Raw genomic sequence first — 25,443 nt, 5'->3', positions numbered from 1 at the left:
CACACCTGGAGCCCTCCCATGGTCTCTCCCCGGCTGGCCAACCTCCTGCGTCCCTCCCTGACCCTGATCATGTACTGGTGGGGTCCCTTGGCCTGGCCTGCGCTCTCTCACAATACAGAACTCCTCGGGGGATGTCGGAGAGCCAGTTTTGGCCTGATCCTGCAGGCCAGGCCCAGGGACCCCACTGGTGCATGAATTCGTGCAGCAGGCCTCTAGTTAATATAATTCTTTTAGCAACAACTGTATATGTTGATTCAAAACACTTTCATATTACTTGCTATTATACTTTTTACTAATGATTGTCATGTATTCTAGAGTCTGTGAACACACACTGTTGGCATTAGATCATGCTAAAAAGTATAATGGCACAATGCATAGTTACTATCACCATGAGAAAAACAACTAAAAACAACAATTTGTCTTATTGATGAGTCTATAAATAACATTTTCAGTTTTTCTTAACGGTTAGAAAAACAAAAATATCTCGATAAAATCCAAATATTTTTTTTAATTCCAAGGTACATTAATAGTTTGAGGAAAGTCTGATATGTATTTTCTAAAGCTTACTGGTTTTGGATAAGTTTATAAAATTCATTCATAAATGTAAGAATATAATATAATTCAGATAATGCATTAAGTACCACCAAGACCAGTGGTCAGCAAACTCCAGCTTGCGAGCCACATGCGGCTCTTTGGCCCCTTGAGTGTGGCTCTTCCACAAAATACCACGTGCGGGCGCAACGTACGCGATTGAAACTTCGTGGCCCATGTGCAGAAGTCGGTATTTTGTGGAAGAGCCACACTCAAGGGGCCAAAGAGCTGCATGTGGCTCGCGAGCCGCAGTTTGCTGACCACTGACCTAGACTATTCACTCTCATGGGACACTAATCTCCAAGAAAAGATATAAGGGCTTCCTTTGGCTTTATTTTAAATGGCTGAAGGGAAAAAAATCTTTAATCTACATAAAAGCAATTACTGAAATAAATTTATATATTTATAATTCTACAATAACCAGATACTTGAAATGTCTTCTTGAGATGATAGTTGATGGCTATTCAAGAAAGGTTTACAACTGGAAATTTTCAATGTGACTCAATTATATAATCATCCCTAGTTTCCCATTCACTATGTACAAAAAAGGAAATGTCCTGCTGAAGGTTGATAAAATTTAGGAGGAGGAAGGAATAAAAATAAGCATTAATATCAAATCACTACTTTTGTTTTTCTTTTTTACCTCAGAATAATCTGGAACTGAACCTGTATCCAATTATAAATTATATAATGATTTTACCATTGGTAATTATATCTGTGAGGTGGGTTCTGTATCAGTCCTCATTAAAATATAACCATTGTTTGAATAGAATTTAGCAAGACAACTGGACAGTTTATGCCTTAAGATCCTAGCATTCCTTCATCAATGTTCCTTTGCATTCTCATTAGTATGCATAAGATTTTCATTGAACTTTAATATCCTTATTGGAATATAACTCACTATAATGAGCATGAAAGTGAGCATGCGAATTAAAGCTCCCATTAATAACTAAAAGGGACTAGAAGAAGCAGACAGGAAAATACTTCATGAAGCATACATTCTACAAATCTCCACAGACACTGAAAATAGCTAATATACTTTTAGAAGCATTGCCAACAGGGGTTAAGGTAAATGAGACATTCATCACCAGATTCAGTAGACCATTCAGAACTAAAATTATAGAAAGGTCACCAATAGTCTGCATATAAAAGATATTATAGAAATATGTGTTGTTTACTTTACTTGAGGGAAAGACACCATAATGAAGCTTCACCTTTTAAAAAATGATCTTTGCCAGTTCTGAGTGTTGACATATCTCAAATAACTATAAATATTAAAAAATCTACATTTTTTTAAATATATTTTTTTATTGAGTTTTTACAGAGAGGAAAGGAGAGAGATAGAGAGTTAGAAACATCGATGAGAGAGAAACATCGACCAGCTGCCTCCTGCACACTCCCCACTGGGGATGTGCCCGCAACCAAGGTACATGCCCTTGACCGGAATCGAACCTGGGACCTTTCAGTCCGCAGGCCGACGCTCTATCCACTTTGCCAAACCGGCTTCGGCAAATCTACATTTTTAAATTGTGAAAATTCTTCAAATGAAATGAGTCATTTTCTGTTTGTTTTTTGTTAAACCTCACCCAAGAATATTTTTCCATTGATTTTTAGAGAGCATGAAAAGGGGGTGGGTGGAGGCGGGGTGGGGAGAGAGAGAGAGAGAGAGAGAGAGAGAGAGAGAGAGAGAGAGAAAGAGAGAGAGAGAGAAAGAGAGAGAAACATCGATGTGAGAGAGACACATCGAATGGTTGCCTCCCATACGGTCCCAACCTGTGCCAGGGATAGAGCCTGCAACTGAGGTGTGTGCCTTTGACTGGAATTGAACCGGGACCCTTCAGTCTGCAGGCTGATGCTCTATCCACTGAGGCAAAGCGGGTAGGGCGAAATGAGTCATTTTCTAACTACTGACCCTTAAGCATATCTTAAGGATATTATTAGATTTAGTTGGCATATTTAAGTTACAAATTTTGTGATGCTCACAGCTATTACTGTTCTTTTTTAAATCAACTTTATTGAGATACAATTTATATACAATACAGTGAAACCATTTTAAATATGCAATTCCATTAATTTTGACAAATGTGTACAACCTTGTAACCAGCACCATGATCAGTATATAGAGAACATTTCCATCATCCCCAAAAGTTCTCTAGTGTCTGACTATATGCAAACACCCTAATCCACCCACAACCCCCCGTGAATGACATACTTTCTGTCACCATTGATTCGTTTTGCCTTATCTACAATTTCTTATAAGTGGATTCTTACAGTATGTACTCTTTCATCTAGCTTATTTTACTCAACATGTTGTTCATAAGGTCATTCACGTTATTGTGTGTAAAGAACAGACTCTTAAGGTTGCCTCCACAACCCCTACCTCACAGTATTCATGCCTTTGTGTGATTGCTTCCCCTTGAACAAAGGCAGAACCTGTGACTTACTTCTAAGTATGAAAATATGGCATTGATTACTTGCATCAACAGTTCAGAATAATTAGACTTAGGTTAAATGCTGCTCCAATCCACCTGACAAATCTTAAAAACAAGCCCTGAAAGGATCAAACTGTTTCCCAGTAACTTAACTGTCATAGAATAAAGCTCAAGAACATATATAGGAGAACAAAAATATCCAGTATCCAACTAGGCAAAAATTCGAAATGTCTGATATCTAATCAGAAATTGCTGAGCAAACAAAGAAACAGAAAAATACTTCCCATATTGAGGAGAAAAGAATCAGCTAACCAAAACCAACTGAAAACAGACACAGGTGGTGGAATTAGCAGACAAGAATATTAAAAGTTATTATTGCACTCCATATGTTAAAAAAGCTAGAGAAAAGGTAAAACATATTAAGTAGAGACCTGGAAGATATAAAACAGACCCATATCAAAATTATGGAGATGAAAAATGCAATCTCTAAAATGAAAAATACTCCAGTTGGATTAATAGGAATTTGACATGGTAAAAAAAAAAAAAAAAAAAGAGTAAATAGGGACTTGAAGATACAGCAAGAGAAATTATACAAAATGAAACCCAAAGAGGAAAAGTCTCCACAAATGAACAGCGCATCTGTGAGCTGTGAGAAAACTTAAAGCAGCTTAAAATTATAAATGGATCCCCAAAATAGAGGACAGAAAAGGACACAGAAAAAAAATTGAAGAAATGATGGCAAATTTTTTTCTAAATTTGATGGGAACTATAAATCCACAGGTCTAAGAAACTCAGGCCTCAGTCCTCATTTGACATAGTTGATCACTTCTTTCTCATTTGGCTTCTAGCACATGACACTTTTCTTTTTTTCCTCCTACTTTTCTGGCTGTTCCTTTTTTGCCTTGTCTCTAAACCTTGGGAGTAGGGGGAGAGGAGTGGGCAGTCTTTTAACTTCTCATTTTCTATTTACACTCATTCCCTTTGTGGTCTCATCCAGTCTCCTGGCTTTAATTATCATTTATTTGCTGTCAACTCCCAAATTTTATCTGCAACCCAAACTTTTCCACTAAATTCTTGGCTTATATACAACTCACTATCTCTACTTAGATGTATAATAGGCATATCAAAATTAACATTTCCAAAATTGATCCCATTTCCCCCAAAATTTGCTCCTCCCACAGTCTTGCCTCTCTCAGTCAACAACTCCATTTTCCCAGGTAAGGCCCAAAAGCTTAAGAGTCATCACTGACTTCTCTCTTTCTTTCACATTCCACATCCAATCTGTCAGCAAATCCCATCAGCTCTACTTTTACAACAGATACAGAATGCACCTACTTCTTTCCATGCCCACTGTTGCTCTGGTGCAGATCACAATTATTCCTTGCCCAAATTATTCCAAGAGCCTCTGTCTCCATGTTTTGCCTATGACCCCCTTAGTCTCTTTGCAATGCAGCAGCCAGAGTGACCCTGTTAAATACAACTCCCGAGCATCTGACTACTCTTTTCAAACTGGCCTGCGACACCCTACATGATTGGGCATCCTGTTACTTTCTTAACCTTATCTATTCCTTTCCCCCTGGCTCTATCCCAGTCACTCTGCTTCCTTGCTGTTCCTTAAGCACCTGAGCATGCTCCTGCCTCAGGGCTTGTGCATTTGCTCTCCAGGAATGCTCCTCTGCTGTTTATCTGCATGGCCAACTCCCTCTTCTGCCTGTATTCAAGCCATCTTCTCAGCAAATCCTTTTCCTTATACTTCTTAAAATTGCAAAGCCTTCTCCAACACTCTCTATTCCTTTTCCCTGCTTTATTTTCTTTAACATACTATATAGATATTTGTCTGGTTTATTGTCTTCTCCCTCCCTCTCCACTCCAGAATGGAAAGTCCCATGAATGCAGAGGCCCTCAATAGATATTTTCTAAATAAATGAAAAGGGCACACTATCTAATACATTATTGTGGCAGTATATGCAGCTTGTAGGTACCTGTACTTTGCTACTAGTAATTGACAAATATTTATCTGGACCTAAAAGTACTTTAGATTCATTTGGTGTTGATACTATTTACTTTAAAATATCTTTTTCTCTTTCCTTTCCTGTATATAGTGTTTTGTGCATTTACTTAGACTTCAATTTACTTTTTCATGGTATAAACTTCTTATTTTTTACATTTAATTGATATATAACACTATAGAAATAATTTTAGTTTCAGTGTGTGGGTGATACATTTGTTTTTAGGGTATGCCCTATGGGATAGTTATGTTGAATTACTAGATTAGGACAGAGCCATAAAAAGCATTAGAGCTTATTCTAATTCTCTGAAAGTTGCAAAGGCTAAAAAATGTCATTACCTATTTGTTTATTTATAACTTAATTTATTTCTATACACATTTTAATTCTATACTATTATTGGGGAAAATGATAAAATAAGCTCATTATAAGAAGGCACAAGCATTATTTGAGAATTGCAAATGTAGCTTACAACATTGGAAAGTCTGTTAAAATAAGAACGCTCAATTTACTCCTCCGAAAAGTTGCCAGTTTATATGCAGTATTTCTTCAAAAAGTCTATGGTATCTACCCATTTTAATGTTCTTTTTCATAGTTCTAGTATTTTCATAGCTAATAAGAAGAAATAGAAAAATATATTTCCAGGGAAATATTTACACTCACATGCTGGCATAAAAGTAACATAATACCTATAACTACCATATATAAGGTATCATGCTACACCCACCAGGAAGCAATCGGTCCACAGCTTAGAGTGTGTAGCTGTACAACCTAGGCAATTTATCTAATTATTCTTGATCTTAGATTCCCTATTACATGAGTATAATTACAGTGTCTACCTCAGGATTGTTATGATGATTAAACTATATAACAATTTTTAAAAGCAATGGCATAATAACAGGTATATACGTAAACACTTGATAACTGTTAAGTGATATTTAAATTAGGTATTAGTATTTTAGAAAAAGTTCTTTTAGTTGTTAAATAAAAGCCAACTCAAGCTAGATTTCATATAGTCAATATATATTTACCGAGCACTTACTATGTGCCTCCCTATGTGCCAGGCACTAGGCTAAGAACTGGTAAGGAAAAAGGGAAAATTTATAACAAGGGTGTGGGGTGGTACTTAGAACTCAAAGGTAGACTTGCAGCTGAACTTCATTCAGAAAGAAATGAAACTGGAAACTGGAAAGCTGCTGGAAACCTAGGAAATAGTCTGTGTCTCGCAATATACTTCTCTTGGCAGGCTGGTTTCTATTTTCTTCTAAGTAGATGAACTTTTTCCGCAATGAAGCTTAAGTAGTGGATTGAAGATAACCACCCACAAGCTACCAGTTCAAATGTGACTGTTCCAGCCATCCTGAGAGACTGCTCCTACTCTTTTCTCTCTCTTTGATCTTTACCTTAATTCCAATGTTTGATAGGGATCGAGTGTCTATCCTTATCTGAACAGGAGGTCAGCTAACATGGTCATGGTAAATTGAACAAATACTTCAAATGCTACCTACATCAAGTTATCCACAATTTATAAAGAGAAAGGTAAGGCTGAGAAGTTTGAGTTACTTTCCCAAGTTCATGTGGGTAGTGAATGTCAGAAATAGGATTCAACCCCTGGGGTTGTGCAAATGTAGTGTCAGCACATGAAAGTGAGCGCCACCTTCAATTTTTATCTTTGGAGCTTCACTGGCGCTAGTCCCAGCTCTGCTAATGTTTAACGGTTTTTTCGTGATACATACGTTCCCTTATTATTTCATTATCGTGCTCCCTTACAAAAATGTAGCACCTCCACAATTTTCAAAGAAATTAAATGTTTAAAAAAAGTTTTATGGATTCAGATTGTAGGAGTTCCAGAAGATATCACTAAAAGCAGAAACTTACCTTCCCATTCTGTTGGGATATTCCCTACTTCATAGTCTACTTCTTTTTTATTTACTGCTTCTATAATTCTTTTCTCTCGAATAATTTGTCCTATAAAACAAAAGTGATTGTTACATTTTTAAATGAACTCATGATACAGTAGTTATAATAATATCGTCTCTTTGATATTATATACCTTCTCATGTGGTAAAAGAATTAATAGGAAAAAAAACAGATTCCACTTAAAATTAGGCAATTTCTATATGACTGCAAAAACTTTAGTTTCCTATCATAAGATGTAAAATTAATTTTGGTGAAATATTTATAGATACTGTGTGCAGAAAAAAAGCAACCAATTAATCTGTAGGGCACTAGTGGCCAATGAAGACATTTTAATAATTGACAGTGTTCCATTCCCTCAAACTCTGCAAGAATAAATATATTAAAGGTGCTACTACCCAAGGGAATTGATATTTAGGGCCCCTAGTAAGTCTTAACCAACCACAAGACTCTGCAGCCACCCTGTCCCCATAGTACATTGGCAAATGAAGGAATCGAGTGGTGGGTTGGCCTCTGTGGCCCATCTGAGTAAATATCTCTCAAGGTAATCTAAATGAAGAGGGACAAAAACTGGTGCATTTTGGGTATGACGCTTCAGATGAGATCAATATCAGGATGGTAGCAATACAGAAAACACGAAAGCAGAGAGAGCAGTAAGAGAAGAGGAGAGGGGTCAGGGATGGGACAAGAATGCCTGTTGCTTAAATTTCTCGATAGCAAACTGTTGATTAGTGTTTAAGTTCATAGGAAAGGCATAAAACTATTTAGTATTTTCTTCTGTTTTCAGAAAGTCTTAATTATACCCTTCAAAGTAGGTTTGTCAAAATGGTGGTTTCAAAATGTTCCCTTTTCATTAAACTTTGAGCCTAGGGACACCAGATATGCTTTCTACTTCCCAATAGTTAATAGTTGTGCCTGCCTACTCCAGGGCATGCAAGCTGAAACAGAGAAAACATCTATACTAATAAAAGGGTAATACGCTAATTAGACTGGATAGACCGGATGTCTTCCGGACGTCCTTCCGGACAAAGACACGGTGGCGGGAGCCGAGGCAGAGGTGGATAGGGGAGATCAGGCAGGCAGGCAGAGTGGTTAGGGGTGACCAGGCTGGCAGGGGAGAGCGATTAGGGGCGATCAGGCAGGCAGGCAGGCAGTCAGGCAGGTGAGCGGTTAGGAGCCAGTGGTCCCGGATTGCGAGAGGGATCCCAGATTGGAGAGGGTGCAGGCTGGGCTGAGGGACCTCCCCCCTCCCCGCCCCATGCATGAATTTGGTCCACTAGGCCTCTAGTTGGTGAATAATGATGAGGGAGAAATTTGGCCTAACAATGATCAGCCCAGTCAAAGACAGAAATCTACAAAATACTGCTTTCTCTTCTCACTCCTGGGCCAAAATTATGCTAAATAAACTGGGTAACATACTTTTTAAAAATTGACCTTGTTGCCTGCAAATCTCTTTCACACACTACCTGAAATTCTACTAGCTAAAAATTCCTCAATTGCAGACTAGGAAACTCCTGAGAGTGACTATGCAGAAGAAAGGAAGCCACATAAGGGTAGCCTAAGAATATTAAGTGACTAGTTTTATTTTCTCTATTTAGAAATAGTTAAGTGAAAGGCTGGGATTTCATAGACAAACCATTAATGGCTGATAACTCTGAAGTACAGGGTCAGGAAATCTCTGCATTTCATTATGGACTCATTTAATCAGGATAATTTAACCCTAACACAGAGGTTTTCCAAGTTTTATAAAGAGGCGTTACCTTTTGCTTCTTTTACCCAATAAATTTACAGTAGGGCAAGGGATTAAGAGTAAAGTCCTTAGATTGTAGGGACAAGGGTCAGGGTAAAAGGTCTATAAAAATGAGAGCTGTACTATTCTCAGAGCAGAGGCTCAATATATGTACACATATTTTTACTAAAATGCTATTTATATCCACATACATAAACATATTGTAGTAACCAGAGTTACCATAAATTTAGCACATACTAAAATATGTTTACGTGACAATTTTCAAAATGTTGAAAGAGCCAAAATACCGGTTTCTTCATATAGTCCTTATCTAAATACTAGGATGCATGTCATTTTAGCAACAGCAAGTGTAGAAAGAAAAACTGTTGTATAAAATACAAAATATTGACAAATAGGCTTCTGAAAGTGTGTTCTATAAGCTTTGGAATGCACATCAATAAAATTTAGCACATGGGGAGAAGGGTCTACCATTCCCAGTAGCACCACTAAATGCATACATGTTACAAATATATCTATATAGACATTTACATTAACACAAAAATTAACTTTTAATTCATGTCCATGGGTCTATACACTTCATTTAAGGTTTCCTAAGATCTTTGAAAATCAGAGGCCATACCTATTTGTGTGTATGTAGAAAGACAAGATTAATTCATGAGTTTGTTTAATCAATTCCTTGATAATCTCTGAAGAAAACTTTTTTTTTTACAAATAAATGACATCAAAGATGTTTTAAAAATGACGTACACATCTTTAAAAATATAAAATAAAGCCCTTAGTTTATTAAATAAACTCTTCATAATAAGATATATGACTGTTCCCCCCCAAAACAAATTATTTTAGAACTACTCCCTTCTTTGGATCAATCCTACTTGTATAATTTTCATTAATTGGGAATGAAATTTATGCCTCCCACAGAGTAATAAATTATGCCCAAACTGTACATTTACTCATACTAACATGCTTTCATACAATAGTTGTAAAGACAATTCTACTTATCACAGAAAAAAAAATTCCATCTAATAAACAGAGCAAATTTAAGTACCTGCTCAAGTGTCAAAATTTTAGGGTCTAATTTACATTTAAAAATTAACTTAAGCCTTCAGGTCAAGATGGTAGTGGAGGTAAATGCATCTTCCCACAACCATATCAAAAATACAACTAACCTACAGAACAACCATTATTCAGAACCACTTAACTGGAAGTCCCACAACTAAGAATATAAAGAAGAAATCACATATACTAGTAGAGACTGGTAGGAGGGGTGAAGATGGCAGAATGGGCTAGTTCTCCACCCATGTGTGGTAGATAAAAATTGGGAGGGATATCTCAGGTGTGGAGGCCTCCTCTGAGGAGTCCCGCTCCATGGGGTCAACCCTTGCACAGCTGATACTCAGGGGTAAATCCCTTCCATTGACCTGCCAACAACAACTAGTTGAAGGCTCAACTACAACAGAGGGTATATACAGGGGCACACCTAGAGTGTCCAACTCAGTTGAAAGGGGAGGCTATGCTGTTGGACTCTAAAGGACACCCACTACATTGAGGCCACACTACCAAGCTTGGAAGACATAGTAGCTCTACCAAATACATACAAACACAGGGAGGCCACAAAAATGAGGAGACAAACATGTCCCAAATGAAAGAACTGAACAAAACTCCAGAAAAAGAACTAAACAAAATGGAGATAAGCAATCTACTAGATGCAGAGTTCAAAACTCTGGTTATAAAAATTCTCAACGAACTTAAGGGAAGAGTAGATGAACTTAAGAGAACTTCAACAGCATAAAAATGACATGGAAAGCATAAAAAAGAACCAGTGAGAAATGAAGAATACATTAACTAAAATGAAGAACACATTACAGGGATACCACAGTAGAGAAGATAAAGCAGAGAATCAAAACAGTGATTTAGAATATAAGGAAGCAAAAACACCCTATCAGAACAGCAAAAAGAAAAAATTATTTAAAAAATGAGGTCAGAGTAAGGAGCCTCTGGGAAAACTTCAAGTGTACTAACATTTGCATCATGTGGGTGCCAGAAGAAGAAAGAGCGCAAGATATTGAAAACCTATTTGAAGAAATAATGACAGAAAACTTCCCCCACCTGGGAAGTAAAGAGACATACAAATACAGGAATAACAGAATCCCAAACAAGATGAACCCAAAGAGCCCACACCAAGACACATCATAATTAAAATGCCAGAAGTTAAAGACAAAGAGAGAATCTTAAAAGCAACAAGAGAAAAGCAGTTAGTTACCTACAAAGGAGCCCCCATAATATTGTCAGCTGATTTCTCAATAGGAACATTGCAGGTCTGAACGGATTGACATGAATTATTTAAAGTGATGAAAAGCAAGGACCTACAGCCAAAATTGCTCTACCCAGCAAAGCTATTATTTAGAATGGAAGGACAGATAAAAAGCTTCCCAGACAAGAAAAAGCTAAAGGAGTTCATCACCACCAAACTAGTATTACAAGAAATACTAAAGGGTCTTCTTTAAGAAGAAAAGTAAAGATAAAAAATTTGAATAAAATGGCAGTAAATACATATCTATCAACAATTGAAGCTAAAAAATAAAATAAACAAATAAGCAGAACAGAAACAGACTCAAATATAAAGAAAACAGTTTGATGGTTGCCAGATGGGAAGGAATTGGAGGGTTGAGTGAAAAAGGTGAAGGGATTAAGAAGTACAAATTGGAAATAACAGGATAGTCATGGGGATGTAAAGCATAGCATAGGGAAAGTAGTTTATAATATTCTAATAACTATGTAAGGTGTCAGAAGGGTATGAGATTTATTGGGATAGTCACCTAGTAAATTATATAATGTCTAATCATTGGGGTGTACACCTGAAACTAATCTAATACTGTATGTCAACTGCAATTGAAAAATAAAGAAATGAGCCCGGCTGGCATGGCTCAGTGGTTGAGTGTTGATCTATGAACCAGGAGTTCACAGTTCGATTCAGGGCACATGCCAGGGTTGCTGGCTCGATCCCCAGATGGGCCATGCAGGAAGCAGCCAAGCAGTGATTCTCTCTCATCATTAATGTTTCTCTCTCTCTCTCTCCCCCCTTCCTCTCTGAAATCAATAAAAATATATTTAAAACAACAAAGAAATGATTTTAGACCTGGCTGTTGTGGCTTGGCTGGTTGGAGCATTGTCCTGTACACCAATCCCTGGTTAGGGAGCATGTGGGAGGCAACGGATTAATGCCTCTCTCTCTCTCTCTCTCTCTCTCTCTCTCTCAGATCAGTTTAAAAAATGATTTTACAAAATTAATTTAGCCCTACCCAGGTGGCTCAGTTGGTTGGAGTGCCGTCTCTAAGCACCAGGGTTGTCGGTTCAATTCCTGGTCAGGGCACACACAAGAGTTAACCAATGAATGCATAAATAAGTGAAACAACAAATTGAAACAACAAATCTCTCTCCTTTCCTCTCTCTCTTACATTGATGTTTCTCTCTCTCTCCCCTTCTTTCTCTCAAATCAATAAAAACATTTTTAATATATTTTTATTGAGGAAGGAAGAGGGAGAGAGAGATAGAAACATCAATGATGAGAGAGAATCATTGATTGGTTGCCTCCTGCACACCCCCCACTGGGGATCGAGCCCGCAACCAGGGCATGTGCCCTTGACCGGAATCGAACCCGGGACCCTTCAGTCCGCAGGCCAATGCTCTATCCTCCGAGTCAAACAAGCTAGGGCAAAAAAAAACACACACACATTTTTAAAGAAAAGAACAAACAGCTGACACTGGTGAACTCAATAATATTAAGTAAAACAATATATAGTTGTTTAACTTAATATTAAACAATATTAGACTTACTTAAAACAGACAAAATAAAAGTTTGAATTCAGGTAGATTATAATGATCCAAGGTACATGGATTTAAAAATTATAATATAAGAAACAATATTATTTCCCAAATTTAAAAAATTTTAAAGCTAGCTGCCATTGAGCTAATTGCCCTAGGATAATAGAGTTCCTATTCCTTTGTTTAGAAAAATCTGGAACCCATAAGGAGTGATCCTGAGTATTGGGGAGATGACAGGTTTAGGTAAAAGATTTCATCTGTTTGCTGAAGGCCTGGGGAGGGGTGGGAGTGGGACGGTGGGGGTCAATGAGGGGAAAAGGGGACACTGGAAATACTTTCAACAATAAAGATTTTTTTAAAAGATTTCATCTGTTTTATTGGGCTTCTGGGATAGAGTTTTGGAACCCTGGACACAGATATGGGAAAGAGGATCTAAAGTAGAGAGTTCTAAACTTTAGTCACTGAAGTACCAGTTTAGCAATTTTTTGTCACATTAGTTTAGCATTCTATCCTTAACATTTTTCTTTAATTTGGCTTGTTTTTTTCTTCAATAGTCACTCTTACCTTACCCTAAAAAATATCCATGAAATCACTTACTGAATATACTAGTTGTATTTTGTATTAGACATACATAAAATAGACATATCTTAAAGATTTAAGAGGTTGTCTTTGTAGCCCATGAAGTCATCATGCAGACCGCACTTCGGAAACCACACTGGTCCTACAGAGACAGGCCCAGCCACATACATGATGATACAGAGCACAGAAACCAAAACAGCAGTAAGAAATTCCTGTGGATGGGAAATGGCTGAATATACTCTCTGTAATCAGATATGAATATCAAAGTCTTGCTTGGGTTATGTTTACCCTTCATTTATATAAAATCCTGTGTTATGTACAACAATTTTATGTTAGGTTTGAAAGAAGAGGGCAGAGGTCCTATAATTCCAGAGTGACCAGAAGGGGGAAAAAGCTAACATTTATGGCATGTTCACCATATACCAGATACTGGACTAAGTTTTAACTTTGTATGGGTAATTTTATTTAAACTTGATAATTCTATGAGGTACTATTATTACTTCACTTTATAAATAAAGAGACTGAGACTTAAGAGAACCTGACATTTACTTCAAGTCACACATAAGACAACAGGAATCAGGATTTGAACACAGGCCTTCTATCTCCTGATCCTAGACATGCAGCCACTAAGCTATGCTGCCAGACTTTAAGACATCTACAAATGCTACATCTGTAAACACCACATTTCAGTTAGTAAATAAAAGGGCCAAGCTAAAAGAAAAAGGAACTGCCATTTCCCAGATTAAAAATAAACTATTTCTTCTCCAGGGTCCCTGCTCCTTCCCTAATCCATCCATACAGGAAAGCGCAGATATTTGGGCAGCCTTCAATCTTTAAAGTTTGCAGCTTCAGAACTCACAACACATCCATCACAGTGGAGGAGGGATTTTCTTCCATCAGCACCAAATCAAAGGTGGAGGCCTATATTGGTTATGACCCCAAAACCCGTGGTGAGGGTTTCAACCAGCTGTCTACTTCCAGACCAGTATTTCCCACTTGTCGGGTACCATAAAGAAAGATGAATGAAATTGGAGGTGACTTTGGGTTGGAAAGACAGGTTGGGCCAAGTGAGGTGACACATTCCTGAGATAGCTATTCTCTTGTAAATAAGCAAGATTCTGGCCTTTGATGGCTGACAGGAGAAGCCCCTGGCTTAGAGGAAAGGTGAAGTGGGTAGTATGGTCAAGGTAAGACCATAAAGGGCTGACTGATGTCTGGCCCTTTATCCCAGTGGCAGCAATTAGTGCAACCAAGTGATAATTCTAAATCAGTTTGTCTGGTGATGTACAAAAGACGGAATTTTGCATATAAAAGGAGGCTTAGAAGTGTCAATGCATAATATATGAAAGTGAGGGCTACTGAAAGCCAAGAACCACACTACATATAATAGATTTGGGGATTTCAAACCTTGTTATTCTGAAGCATTGTAAATTTAAAAATCAATAAATTAAAAGTAAAAAATAAGAATTCTTACAATGAAAGCCATTTTCACATAAGACTTTTCACGTAATTTGATTAAAGTTACTAAGATATAGCATCTATTTATCAAGTGCCTGCTATATATCAGATCATGTTTAGGTGCCTTCAATGTATTATCTCTTATCTTTAAAATAATCTTTAACAAATGAGGAAAAAGAGGCATAGGATGATTGCTAATTAAACTAGCCAGCATTTGAACCTAGTGTTTTTCTGACTCCCAACTGTAAGCATTTTCCATGTAAGATTTTAAAATTAGCATTAAAAAAGTTTACATACAGTATCATTAAACATACCCAATTAAAAACTAATATTTTATTCATAGCTATCGCAAGCTATTATTTTCCCATAGTGATCAAATAAGGCATTTCTGCTTGAAAATGTGATGATTCTATAATTTGACATATCCTACGTATATTTATATGAGCATAGAAAACTATCTCAGCAGGTAATACTTTTTTCTTAAAGCAATTAAAGAGGCCTTCTGGATAAGTTTTCAGAATTTTTAAGACTGCCAAGTAGTTCAATGGATTACCTAAAATCTTATTAGCTTTCCCACCTTATAGGTTTCCCATACGGGATCTCAGCTTCTTCCAACTTAGAACATCCAAAATTATATCAAAATGCTTGGTCATTCTGAAATGCCATAAATTATATGGTCTTGCCTTTCAGGACTCGAAAGCTGCAAGGTCTTAAACTATACCCAGAAAGACAGCAGAAAAATTCCAAGTCTGTTTCCTATATTAGTGTAAATGTTTTGTGGCAAGTTAACAGCACATCAACTTTTTGTTTGTTTAAAACTGACTTCATTAATTTCTTAAGAGCCATAAATAAAACTTATAAGATTTAAGTCTGAAATTTACATATCACAATTTAAGAAAAAAAAGATGAACCTATTGCAAACTTGTGTCTGTGCTTTCTACATGCACAGTCAACTCTTATTTACTCTTTATATTTCAACTTCCATAGTAATATTATATATAAACAAAATTTTAAGTTCTAAAAAATGTTATTCAACCATCAAATGTATATTGAATAGTCTTTTGCATTAATCTAGGAAGATTTATAATCAAAAGTTAAATAGGTTTTCTGATTGTATGCCAAAATAAAACACATAATTCTTTGAAGTATCTAGTATTTTACTTTATTTACTTCCTCTTCATTGCTGTGTAAAGAAAGCATTGAAAATAGTTATATTTTGTAAAATAAAGAAAAACACATTTGACTGTTATATTAAAAAATCATTTATTTTCCAAACTACTAGGAATTTTTCATCATTGGAATATATACACTTTCTCCCTTCCCCCAAAAGGGGGTAAACATTAAAAGGAAAAATTCAAATGATGAATTCATGATTTTTTAAATATATATTTTTATTGATTTCAGAGAGGAAGGGAGAGAGAGAGAGATAGAAACGTCAATGATGAGAGAGAATCATTGATTGGCTGCCTCCTATGCAACCCAGGCATGTGCCCCTGACAGGAATCAAATCCTGAACCCTTCAGTCTGCAGTCCGATGCTCTATCCACTGAGCTAAACTGGCTGGGGCGATTTCATGACTATTTAGTCCATCTAATAATGTGTTCACTCTGACAAACTGAAAGAGAACCAGCATTTCACGTTTTGATTGATATGTAGGAAATCAATATTTAAAAATACTTTATTCATCTAAATTATTCTACAAATTCTACTATGGAAGTTGAAATATAAAGAGTAAATAAGAGTTGACTGTGCATGTAGAAAGCACAGACACAAGTTTGCAATAGGTTCATTTTTTTTTTTCTTAAATTGTGATATGTAAATTTCAGACTTAAATTTTATAAGTTTTATTTATGGCTCTTTAGAAATTAATGAAGTCAGTTTTAAACAAACAAAAAGTTGATGTGCTATTAACTTGCCACAAAACATTTACACTAATATAGGAAACAGACTTGGAAATTTAATAAATTCTTTAATAATAAAACACAGAATAATAAAACAGAATTTTGTCTGGCCAGTGTGGCTCAGTAGTTGAGCATAGACCTATGAACTAGGAGGTCAGGTTCGTTTTCCAGTCAGGGCCCATGCCTTAGTTGTGGGCTTGATCCTCAGTGTGGGGGTGTGCAGGAGGTAGCTAAACAATAATTCTCTCTCATCATTGATGTTTCTCTCTCCCTCTCCCTCCCTCTCTGAAATCAATAAAAATATATTTTTAAAAAACAAAACATAAATAAAATATAAACACAGACTTTTAGTCCAATTTTAAAATCAGAAACATTCTACAATTCTTTATAAGCTAAATTATCTCCAATGTATAAAGTACATCTAAAATAGAGAATTTGAGCATTTGACAAAATAACACAAGAAACTAACATTAACTGATTCCAGTATGACTATGTCTAAATCATGACAGATGAGTTAAAATGTCTTAAATATGCATAAAAATGAAAAGACATAAAGGGGGGATAAAATTCTTTTTAGCCAAATCAAATATACCATATGGAAATTTCAGGTTTTAAAAAGACTGTTTTACAATGAGGATATTTATGACTGATGGAAAAATCTTCATTTTATAGTCATAGTTGCTAACTAAAGCAAGCAAATTCCAATCTGGTACACTCTTAATATAAAAAGGAATCATATTTTCTCCTGTCAAAATTAGCACACACTCACAGACTGGTATAAATCAATTAAGTATTTGATTTTCACTTTAAGATTTTAACTTGATCACTGGGGTTGTCAATAGAGAGGTAAAGAGAGAAACTGAAGAAATTAATTTAAAAAACAGTGGCAACTATTTCTAGAATTTAGAGAATGGTAAAATTATGCTACCTGTAAAGCGTGGGCCTACCCCAAACCTTATTTTCAGACTTGAAATGTAGAAGATGTGGCTAATTATTTGATTGACTTCTAGATACAAATAGTCTCATAGAAATCAAGTTAATATTTGGTCATTTATCAAAGATCATAAAATAAAAGTCAGGACTGCACTGTTAGTTACAGTTACTAATTCACAGAATATATAAGTTTTAAATATAATAATGAAAATAGAGTGCATTTTGTGGTGTATTAGTCTTAATTTTTAAAATATGTATTATTTATTAAACCATAAACTTACTAATACCCTTTATTAAGCTATCTAATTTAGTTACATCAGGCACTACTTATCATTAATGAACAGAAATCTATTCTGATATAGAGAGAGACTACATAATCATCTAATGAAATGTGATATTCATCAACTTAACAGCAACTTGTACTTGTGGACCAGATTCCTGAATATAAAACTTGGGCTCAGTTGGTAAGAAGCTGAGTCATCAATAATTTTCTAGCTCTTTTCTTTCAAAATATCTTCAACAGAGGTTGAATTTATGAAAGTGTTTAAAGCAGAGATTCTCTGGTTGAGGCATAGGGGTCCATAGTACCACTCACCTTTTCTGCCCTCCCCTTCCTTGGAGACAACCTCCTCACATCTCGAGCTCTAAGGAGGCCTATGAAAATCATTAATTCAGACCAGGTACTGCACTTCTGAGGTGAACAAAATTCATTCATGAACATATACTGTTTCTCAGAGAAAACTGAGATCTTGTGAATAGCATAAAGACCATCTTACATTTTACTTCTTTCCCTACCTTACCTTTCCTGTAGTTAATCAAGTAATTGTCACAAGCTTCTGAGTAATCAGGTGTAAAATAATATAGGATTTTTCCTGCAGTTCCATAACCCTAAGAGATATAAGTCCTATTTCAATTGTGGAGCTGTGATTTAAGGCTGGAATCTGACAAGGCTTTGCTTATAGTGTTTAGACGGGATGAGTTCAGTTGGAAATCATTCTCTCTATGGAGCAAGAAGTCCATAGTAAGAGACAAAGAAGTCTGAATAGCAAAAAGGAAAAACTCTTCAGGTCTTCAAGGAAGCATGCCTTCACCAGACCTGAAGGCTCCCTAGAAGGGGAAGAGATTGAGGTAGCCTAAGGCCAACACAAACAGTGAAAGGAAAAGAAAAGAAAATTCCAGCAAGAGCAGTTTATTGATAGCATCCCATTATTTTAGTCATTAATTTAAACTTCCCTTATTACAAAATTTTAACTTGGCTAATAATAAAATTGGATGACATAAATTTTACTTTCATTCTCTATTCTAGTTCACTGGTAGAAAGACACGCTAACAAATTGTGAGTTCACCAAAAGGAAGGCTATAGGGGCATGAAAGGGAAAGGCTATTCCCATTTTGCTTGTCAAGATTGCAATAAAGATCATTCTTCTTGCTAAATTTACATATTTATTCCTTATTTTCCATTAATGTTGAAAAAGGTAAAGACTACAGTCACAAATAGCAAAGATCTGTAACATGGTATTACTTTAAAATGGATGTCTCCAGAAATACCACACACGTACAAGTGGAGATGGCCTGTACTCAAGGGTGTACTGGTAATGCATATCAGGATATCTCTATGTATAAAAGCCTAAGCGACCATTATGACTGAATGACCAGAACGACCGGTCAACCAGTCACTATGATGCGCACTGACCACCAGGGGGCAGACGCTCAATACAGGAGCTGTCCCTGGTGGTCAGTGCACTCCCACAGGCAACCTCCTGCAGCCGGCCAACTTCCTGTGGTCCCTCCCCCCAGCTGGCCAACCTCCCGTGGTGCCTCCCCCTGTCCCTCCCCACCAGCCAACAGGCCCCGATTGGCCTGGCCCTGATTGGCCTGGCCCCAATCGGCCCTGATAGCCGGCCAGGCCTAGAGACCCCACCCATGCACGAATTCGTGCACTGGGCCTCTGGTTTACCTAAAAGAGAACCTAATGATTAAACTTAAAAATTCCTTATTCTTAGTAATAAATGTTAAAGGTTAAGGGTCCAGAGATCATATCATTTAGTCTAATTTAACAACGTATCAATTATGTTAATATAGTTCATTAATCAATGTTATCTAATTTATTTTAAAGATGAGCAGAATCATATTTATTAAGCAACAATTATACATATGGTACTTACTAGACACTTTCATTTTTATTTTCTTGTTTAATTCTCACAACAATGTTCATCTTTATAATTGAGTAAACTAAAGCTCAAAGAAAATGTTATAGATGTGAAAAGGTGTACTTTGAATTATATCTAATTTTCTTTTTTGAAAAAGCAGTTTATTAGGTCGTAAAAGTATTTTCTACACATCTGTGTGAGGTAGCTGTTACTTTCGCATAAGTATAACCAGCAATTTTAATTACTTTTAAGCAAAGTAAATGGGTTTTTCTCCCTCAAAATAAGTTTTATTTTTATGTACTTATTTATTTTAAAATTCAATTTATTGTGGTGACATTGGTTAGTAAAATTATACAGGATTCCGGTAGTATACAATTCTATAATACATCATCTGTATATTGTATTTTCACATAGAAATTTAAGAAAATGTTCTAGTACACTCACCTCCTATGCTACAAAACCTGATGTGCTAACATCATCCATATATAATCAGGTTTGCACGGACTCCCACACCTCCTTTTTCTGCCTCTAACAACCCATTTTAAAACCAATTTGCATGTATTTCCCACATCCTCCCTTTGCTTAGCACCATTAAGCAACCTAACAATTGTGCAGCAATGGCACCACCTATTGGCTAGCAAAGGGATCCAAGTTATCCAAAATAGCACATACTTCCTTTCTGGTCAGGAAGACTAATACATCATTTGGACACTTCTTTTCTTCTGCCTTTTATTAAGCCCACTGGAAAATATTTTCAGCTGAGTTAAATCCACTTCTTACAATGCACTGGAGAAAACTTCATCATATAACCACACCTAATTTCAAAGGAAGCTGGTAAATATGGTCTAGCTATGGGTCCAGGAAGATTTTGGTGGAAAGCTACTAGTCTACAAATATATCACTGAATATATCCAAATCAACAAAAAACCTGAGTATAGGACCATATAACATTGCCCCCCACTCCCAGAAAAACTGTTTTTACTGAATTAAAAATCTAGTGAAATACCATTATCCATATTTCAGTGCTATTATAAGTAACTAGTGGCCTGGTGCACAGATTCATGCACATTGAAAGGAAACTAATTAGAAGAAATATTTTAATATCGCTATTCACCATTTCTCTATAATAGAAGTGTCAGAGATGAAAGAAAATTGGGAAAATGTATACGAAAATAATTTATAAATTAATAAATAAACAATAACAATATAACAACAAAGGCAGGATATAAAAACAATAAAAACATAATATAAAAACAACATTGATGAAAACAATGACTGATAAATTGATTAAACTTATTCTAATATCTCTGTATACCACATTAAGAGTAAAAACACTTTTAGAGTGCTTGACTAATTTCCCTTGTGATGAAATATTTACAACTTTAACTTTAATGTCACACGCTCTTCAAACTCGAGAGAAAGCAACATATAACTGACCATGTCCAAAAACAGGTTCAGGTAGGAATATTCCTACTCTGTCTAGAGTTTGTCCTTGTGATTTATTAATAGTCATCACAAATGCTGGCATCATGGGAAACTATCTTCAAATTAATTTAAATGGGAGGCCAGTGTCAGATGGGGACAAATCAATTCTTGGAATCAGAACAAGTCCTTCTGCAGATCCTGTTAATACTTCAGCTTCGATTATGTTAGGTCGCAATCTTTTGTGCCAATAGCTGGTCTTCAGACATATTCTGTCGATGCCGCCGCTTTCTTTCAGCTTCAGAATGTCAACAAAAACAACCAAATTCACGATTGACAATGACAGATTGAAACACACGCATGTGATTGGTGCCAGCAAGAGCTTTATATGTATTGTGCACGCATGAGTCAACGTTTATTTTAAAATTGCCAGTGCATGTCATATGTACCAGCCAGTCGGTCGGTTAGATGGTCGGATGGACAGACGATCAGTCAGTCACTTAGCCTCTTATATATATAGACTAGAGGCCCAGTGTATGAAATTTGTGAACTGGAGGAGAAGGGGATGGGGGGAGGGTCCCTCAGCCCGGCCTGCACCCTCTTGCTGTCCAGGAGCCTCTGGTGGACATCCCTCTTGCAGTTCCGGATCCCTTACTCCTTACTGCCTGCCTGCTCACTGTTCCTTAGTGCTGCTGTGGAGGCAGAAGAGGCTCCCACCACCACCACTGCACTCGCTAGCTGTGAGCCCAGCTTCTGGCTGAGCGGCACTTCCCCTGTGCGAGTGCACTAACCACCAGGGGGAAGCTCCTGCGTTGAGCATCTGCCCCCTGGTGGTCACTGCACATCATAGCGACTGGTCGTTCTGGTTGTTCCGCCTTTACAGCCGCTTAGACTTTTATTATATAATACTCCAGAAAAAAAATTCATCAAATCTATGAAAAGATTTTGTCAAAGATACTTGTTTATTAGATTGTATAATGTCTGCTAATACAAACAGTGGGAGAAAGTCACATCAGATATCAGTACTAAGGGTAATAGAAAAATAGCGAATATCAATTTTCTCATATAGGACTAGGAAAGATTAAACAATAACAGTGTTATTGAGGGTGCATGAAAATTAACAGGCTGTTACTAGTATACGTTGGGAATGTAAATTAGACAGTATAAATTATAAAACCATCTGTTTCTTTTTCTGGACTACCAAAAACCTTAGGGAGTGTGGCCCACAAGTTATCTCTAGTCACTAGAGTCTCTAGTGGGTTAATTACATGAGATTTTATATTTTCTTTATTGGTTGATTTTTGAAAAATAAAAACATCTGCTTTAAGAATAAAAAACAAAATGAGGGTATTTTTATTTTTGTAAACAATTAGTCATGTTCCTCCAAAACAGTTGTTTAGATAATTGATCACATAGCCATTGTGAATTTCTAATACGAAGTTGTCCTTTTTGAGCTGGATGCTATAATCTTGATTAGAGTTTCATTTGTGGCCCACTCTTAGAAAATGTGCAGGTAATTAGAGGTTATAATGGAGCCTCATATCTGGCTCCACTTATCCCTCACTTTGATTTACTTTCCCCTTCCACTGATATTGTATACCTCTATCTTTTAGTCCTCAATCTTATGTTTCTTCTGGAAGAAGGAAGAGAATAACCTTATAACATAGTTTTATTGTATCATAAACTCTATCACTCTTCCTATACAAACTTTAATATCCTATAAAGCAAATATTTTCCTTAAAGAGCAAAAATTCTTTACCTTAGTGTTTATTCATTTAAAAATATATGTAAATATAAATGTTAAACTGTCATATACAATACATTATTTATACACACACACACACACACACACACAGTGCCCTGGTAAAAAACCATACTACATATGGGAGAATGAGAAAGAAGGCTCATGTTGCTCACAGTCTGGTTCAATGCTCCTAATATTTCAGTGCTATTATAAGTAATATTCTCTTTTTTTTCCTCCTTCATCTCTCCTATAATAACCTGTAGAGTTATTACATTTTCCAAGATTCTTAACTGCTGTGATCACGAGCCATAAAGACCATATGAACCTAGAACTGCTAGGGCCATCTATCCTACCTTGTGGAAAGAACCTGCTTATGAATGAAACCAATTTGGATGGAAGTAGAGTCATGCAATGGGAAGAAGATATCCTGATGATATTAAACACTTGAATCTAGTCAATTTCTGTTCAGTTGTATTTTCTAAATGTTATATTAGTGTATGTAGACTAAGCTGTTGTAGTAAATAGACTCTAAAAATTAAGCAGCTTAAATGACAATATATTTCTTTCTTATGTAACAGTCCTGGATGAATGGATGTTCAGGAAGGCCAGCTCTTTCCACACAGTCATTTAAGGATCCAAGTTGATGGCTATTCAGCCATCTTCAAACCTGCCAAGGTTCCCTTGAACACTGCTATTTCATTCAGCCAGGAAAAAGCAAAAGCACTGAAAACACATATAGAGATTTTTATTGGCTATGCCAGGAAGTGACTCAAATCACTTCCACTTACAATGCACTAGAGAAAACTTAGTCATATAACCACACCTAATTTAAAAGGAAGCTGGTAAATGTGGTCTAGCTAAGTGTCCAAGAAGATGAAGAACATGTATTTTGGTGGAAAGCTACTGTTCTATAAATATATTCTTGGATGAATACAAATCAACAAAGAGCCTGAATACCAGCCATATCACATTGCTCACCCCCTACAAAAACTGTCTATTGAATTAAAAACCTAGTGAAATACCATTACCCATATTTCAGTGCTATTATAAGTAACTAGAGGCCTGGTGCACAAATATTTGTGCACTCGGGGGGGGGGGGGGTCCCTCAGCCTGGCCTGTGCCCTCTCGCAGTCTGGGACCTCTTGGGGGATGTTCACCTGCTAGCTTAGGCCTGCTCCCCGAGGGAACGGGCCTAAGCTGGCAATCAGACATCCTCTGGTAGCCTGGGAGCCCTCGGGGAATGTCCACTTACCAGCGGGGAGCAGGCCTAAGCTGCAGTCGGACATCCTTAGCGCTGCTGAGGAGGCAGGAGAGGATCCTGCCACCACCGCTGTGCTGGCAGCCATCAGCCTGGCTTGTGGCTGAGCAGAGCTCCCCCTGTGGGAGTGCACTGACCACCAGGGGGCAGCTCCTGCATTGAGCATCTGCCCCCTGGTGGTCAGTGTGTGTCATAGTGACCAGTCATTCCCAGTCGTTCTGCTGTTAGGGTCAATTTGCATATTACCCTTTTACTATATAGGATACTCCAGAAAAAAAGACTACATCAAATCTATCAAGTTGTCCTAAGCCTTACTCAATCAATGGCTGTCATTTGGGGTACTGGAATAGAAAAGGGTCAATTGGTACAGTATTCAAACTTAGACTTTTGCTATAACCGATATATATAAAAGCCTAAGCAACTGTCCAACCAGTGGGTATGACACACAATGACCACCAGGGGGCAGATGCTCTGACCGGTAGCTATGATGCGCACTGACCACCAGGGCTCAGACGCTCAATGCAGGAGCTGCCAAGCTGCGGTGACTTGGCAGCTGCGGTTCTCTGGTGACACACCTGGAACCCAGAAAAGGGAGCCCGATTCTGGGATGCGTAACCTGAGAACAACCCTCTCGCCATCTGGAACCCCCCAGAGGATGTTGGAGAGCTGGTTTCAGCCCGATCTCTGCAGGCCAGGCCGAGGTTTCCCACCATGCACAAATCCGTGCACCAGGCCCCTAGTCTCTAAATGAGATTGTGCATTCCATCATAATTTTCTCTATTAAAATTTGATTTAAAATTTACTACTATACCACATATTTACTAGGATAGCTACAATTGAATCCTCCTTCCCTCCCAAATAAGCAGAAAATAACAAGTATTGGCAAGGATATAAAGAAACTGTAACCCTTGTATACTGTTGGTGGGAATGTAAAATGGTAACACTGTGATATGATGGTCCTCAAAAAATTAAAAAACAGAATTATCATAAGATACAGCAATTCCACTTCTGGACATATATATAATCAAAGCCATTGAAAGCAGGGTCTCGAAGAGATATTTTACACCCATGTTCACAGTAGCATTACTCACTGCAATCAAAAAGTAGAAATAGCCCAACAGATTAATGGATAACAGAATATTATTTGAACTTAAAAAAAAAAAAAGGCAGTTCTGACACATGCTGCAACATGGAAGAATTCTGATGACATTTTAAGTAAAATAAGCCAATCATCAAAGAACAAATATTGTATGATTTCCACTTATATGATGTACCTACAGAAGTCAAATTCATAGAAATAGAAAACAGAATGGTGGTTGCCAGGGGCTGAGGGAGAGAAGGGAAATGGAGAGTTGTTGCTTAATTAGAGTTTCAGTTTTCTAAGATGAAAAGAGTTTTGGACATTGCACAATAATGAGAATGTTCAAAATGGTTAAACTGGTAAATTTTTTGTGAAGTCTACTTTATCACACACAGACAC

The 25,443-nt window shown here is 36.9% G+C and overlaps 1 protein-coding gene across 19 annotated transcripts in view; it reads right to left on the bottom strand.

The window, feature by feature from the left end:
- NDUFAF2 (NADH:ubiquinone oxidoreductase complex assembly factor 2) overlaps positions 1-25,443 on the bottom strand; it is a 167,728-nt gene that overhangs the window by 89,945 nt on the left and 52,340 nt on the right. For all 19 annotated transcript variants that reach the window (XR_004967628.1, XR_004967630.1, XR_004967629.1 and 16 more), the window contains exon 2: positions 6,908-6,997. Coding sequence is in view for 3 of the 19 variants with exons in the window: in XM_036309859.1 (XP_036165752.1) it covers positions 6,908-6,997 (90 nt within the window). In the remaining 16 variants the exon portion in view is untranslated. The remainder of the gene's footprint in view (positions 1-6,907; positions 6,998-25,443) is intronic.

Source organism: Myotis myotis, unplaced genomic scaffold (genome assembly GCF_014108235.1).
Source record: "Myotis myotis isolate mMyoMyo1 unplaced genomic scaffold, mMyoMyo1.p scaffold_m19_p_5, whole genome shotgun sequence".
Classification (NCBI taxonomy): Eukaryota; Metazoa; Chordata; class Mammalia; order Chiroptera; family Vespertilionidae; genus Myotis; species Myotis myotis.
The sequence above is the reverse complement of the archived record's forward strand: the minus strand, read 5'-3'. Positions and strand labels throughout refer to the sequence as shown.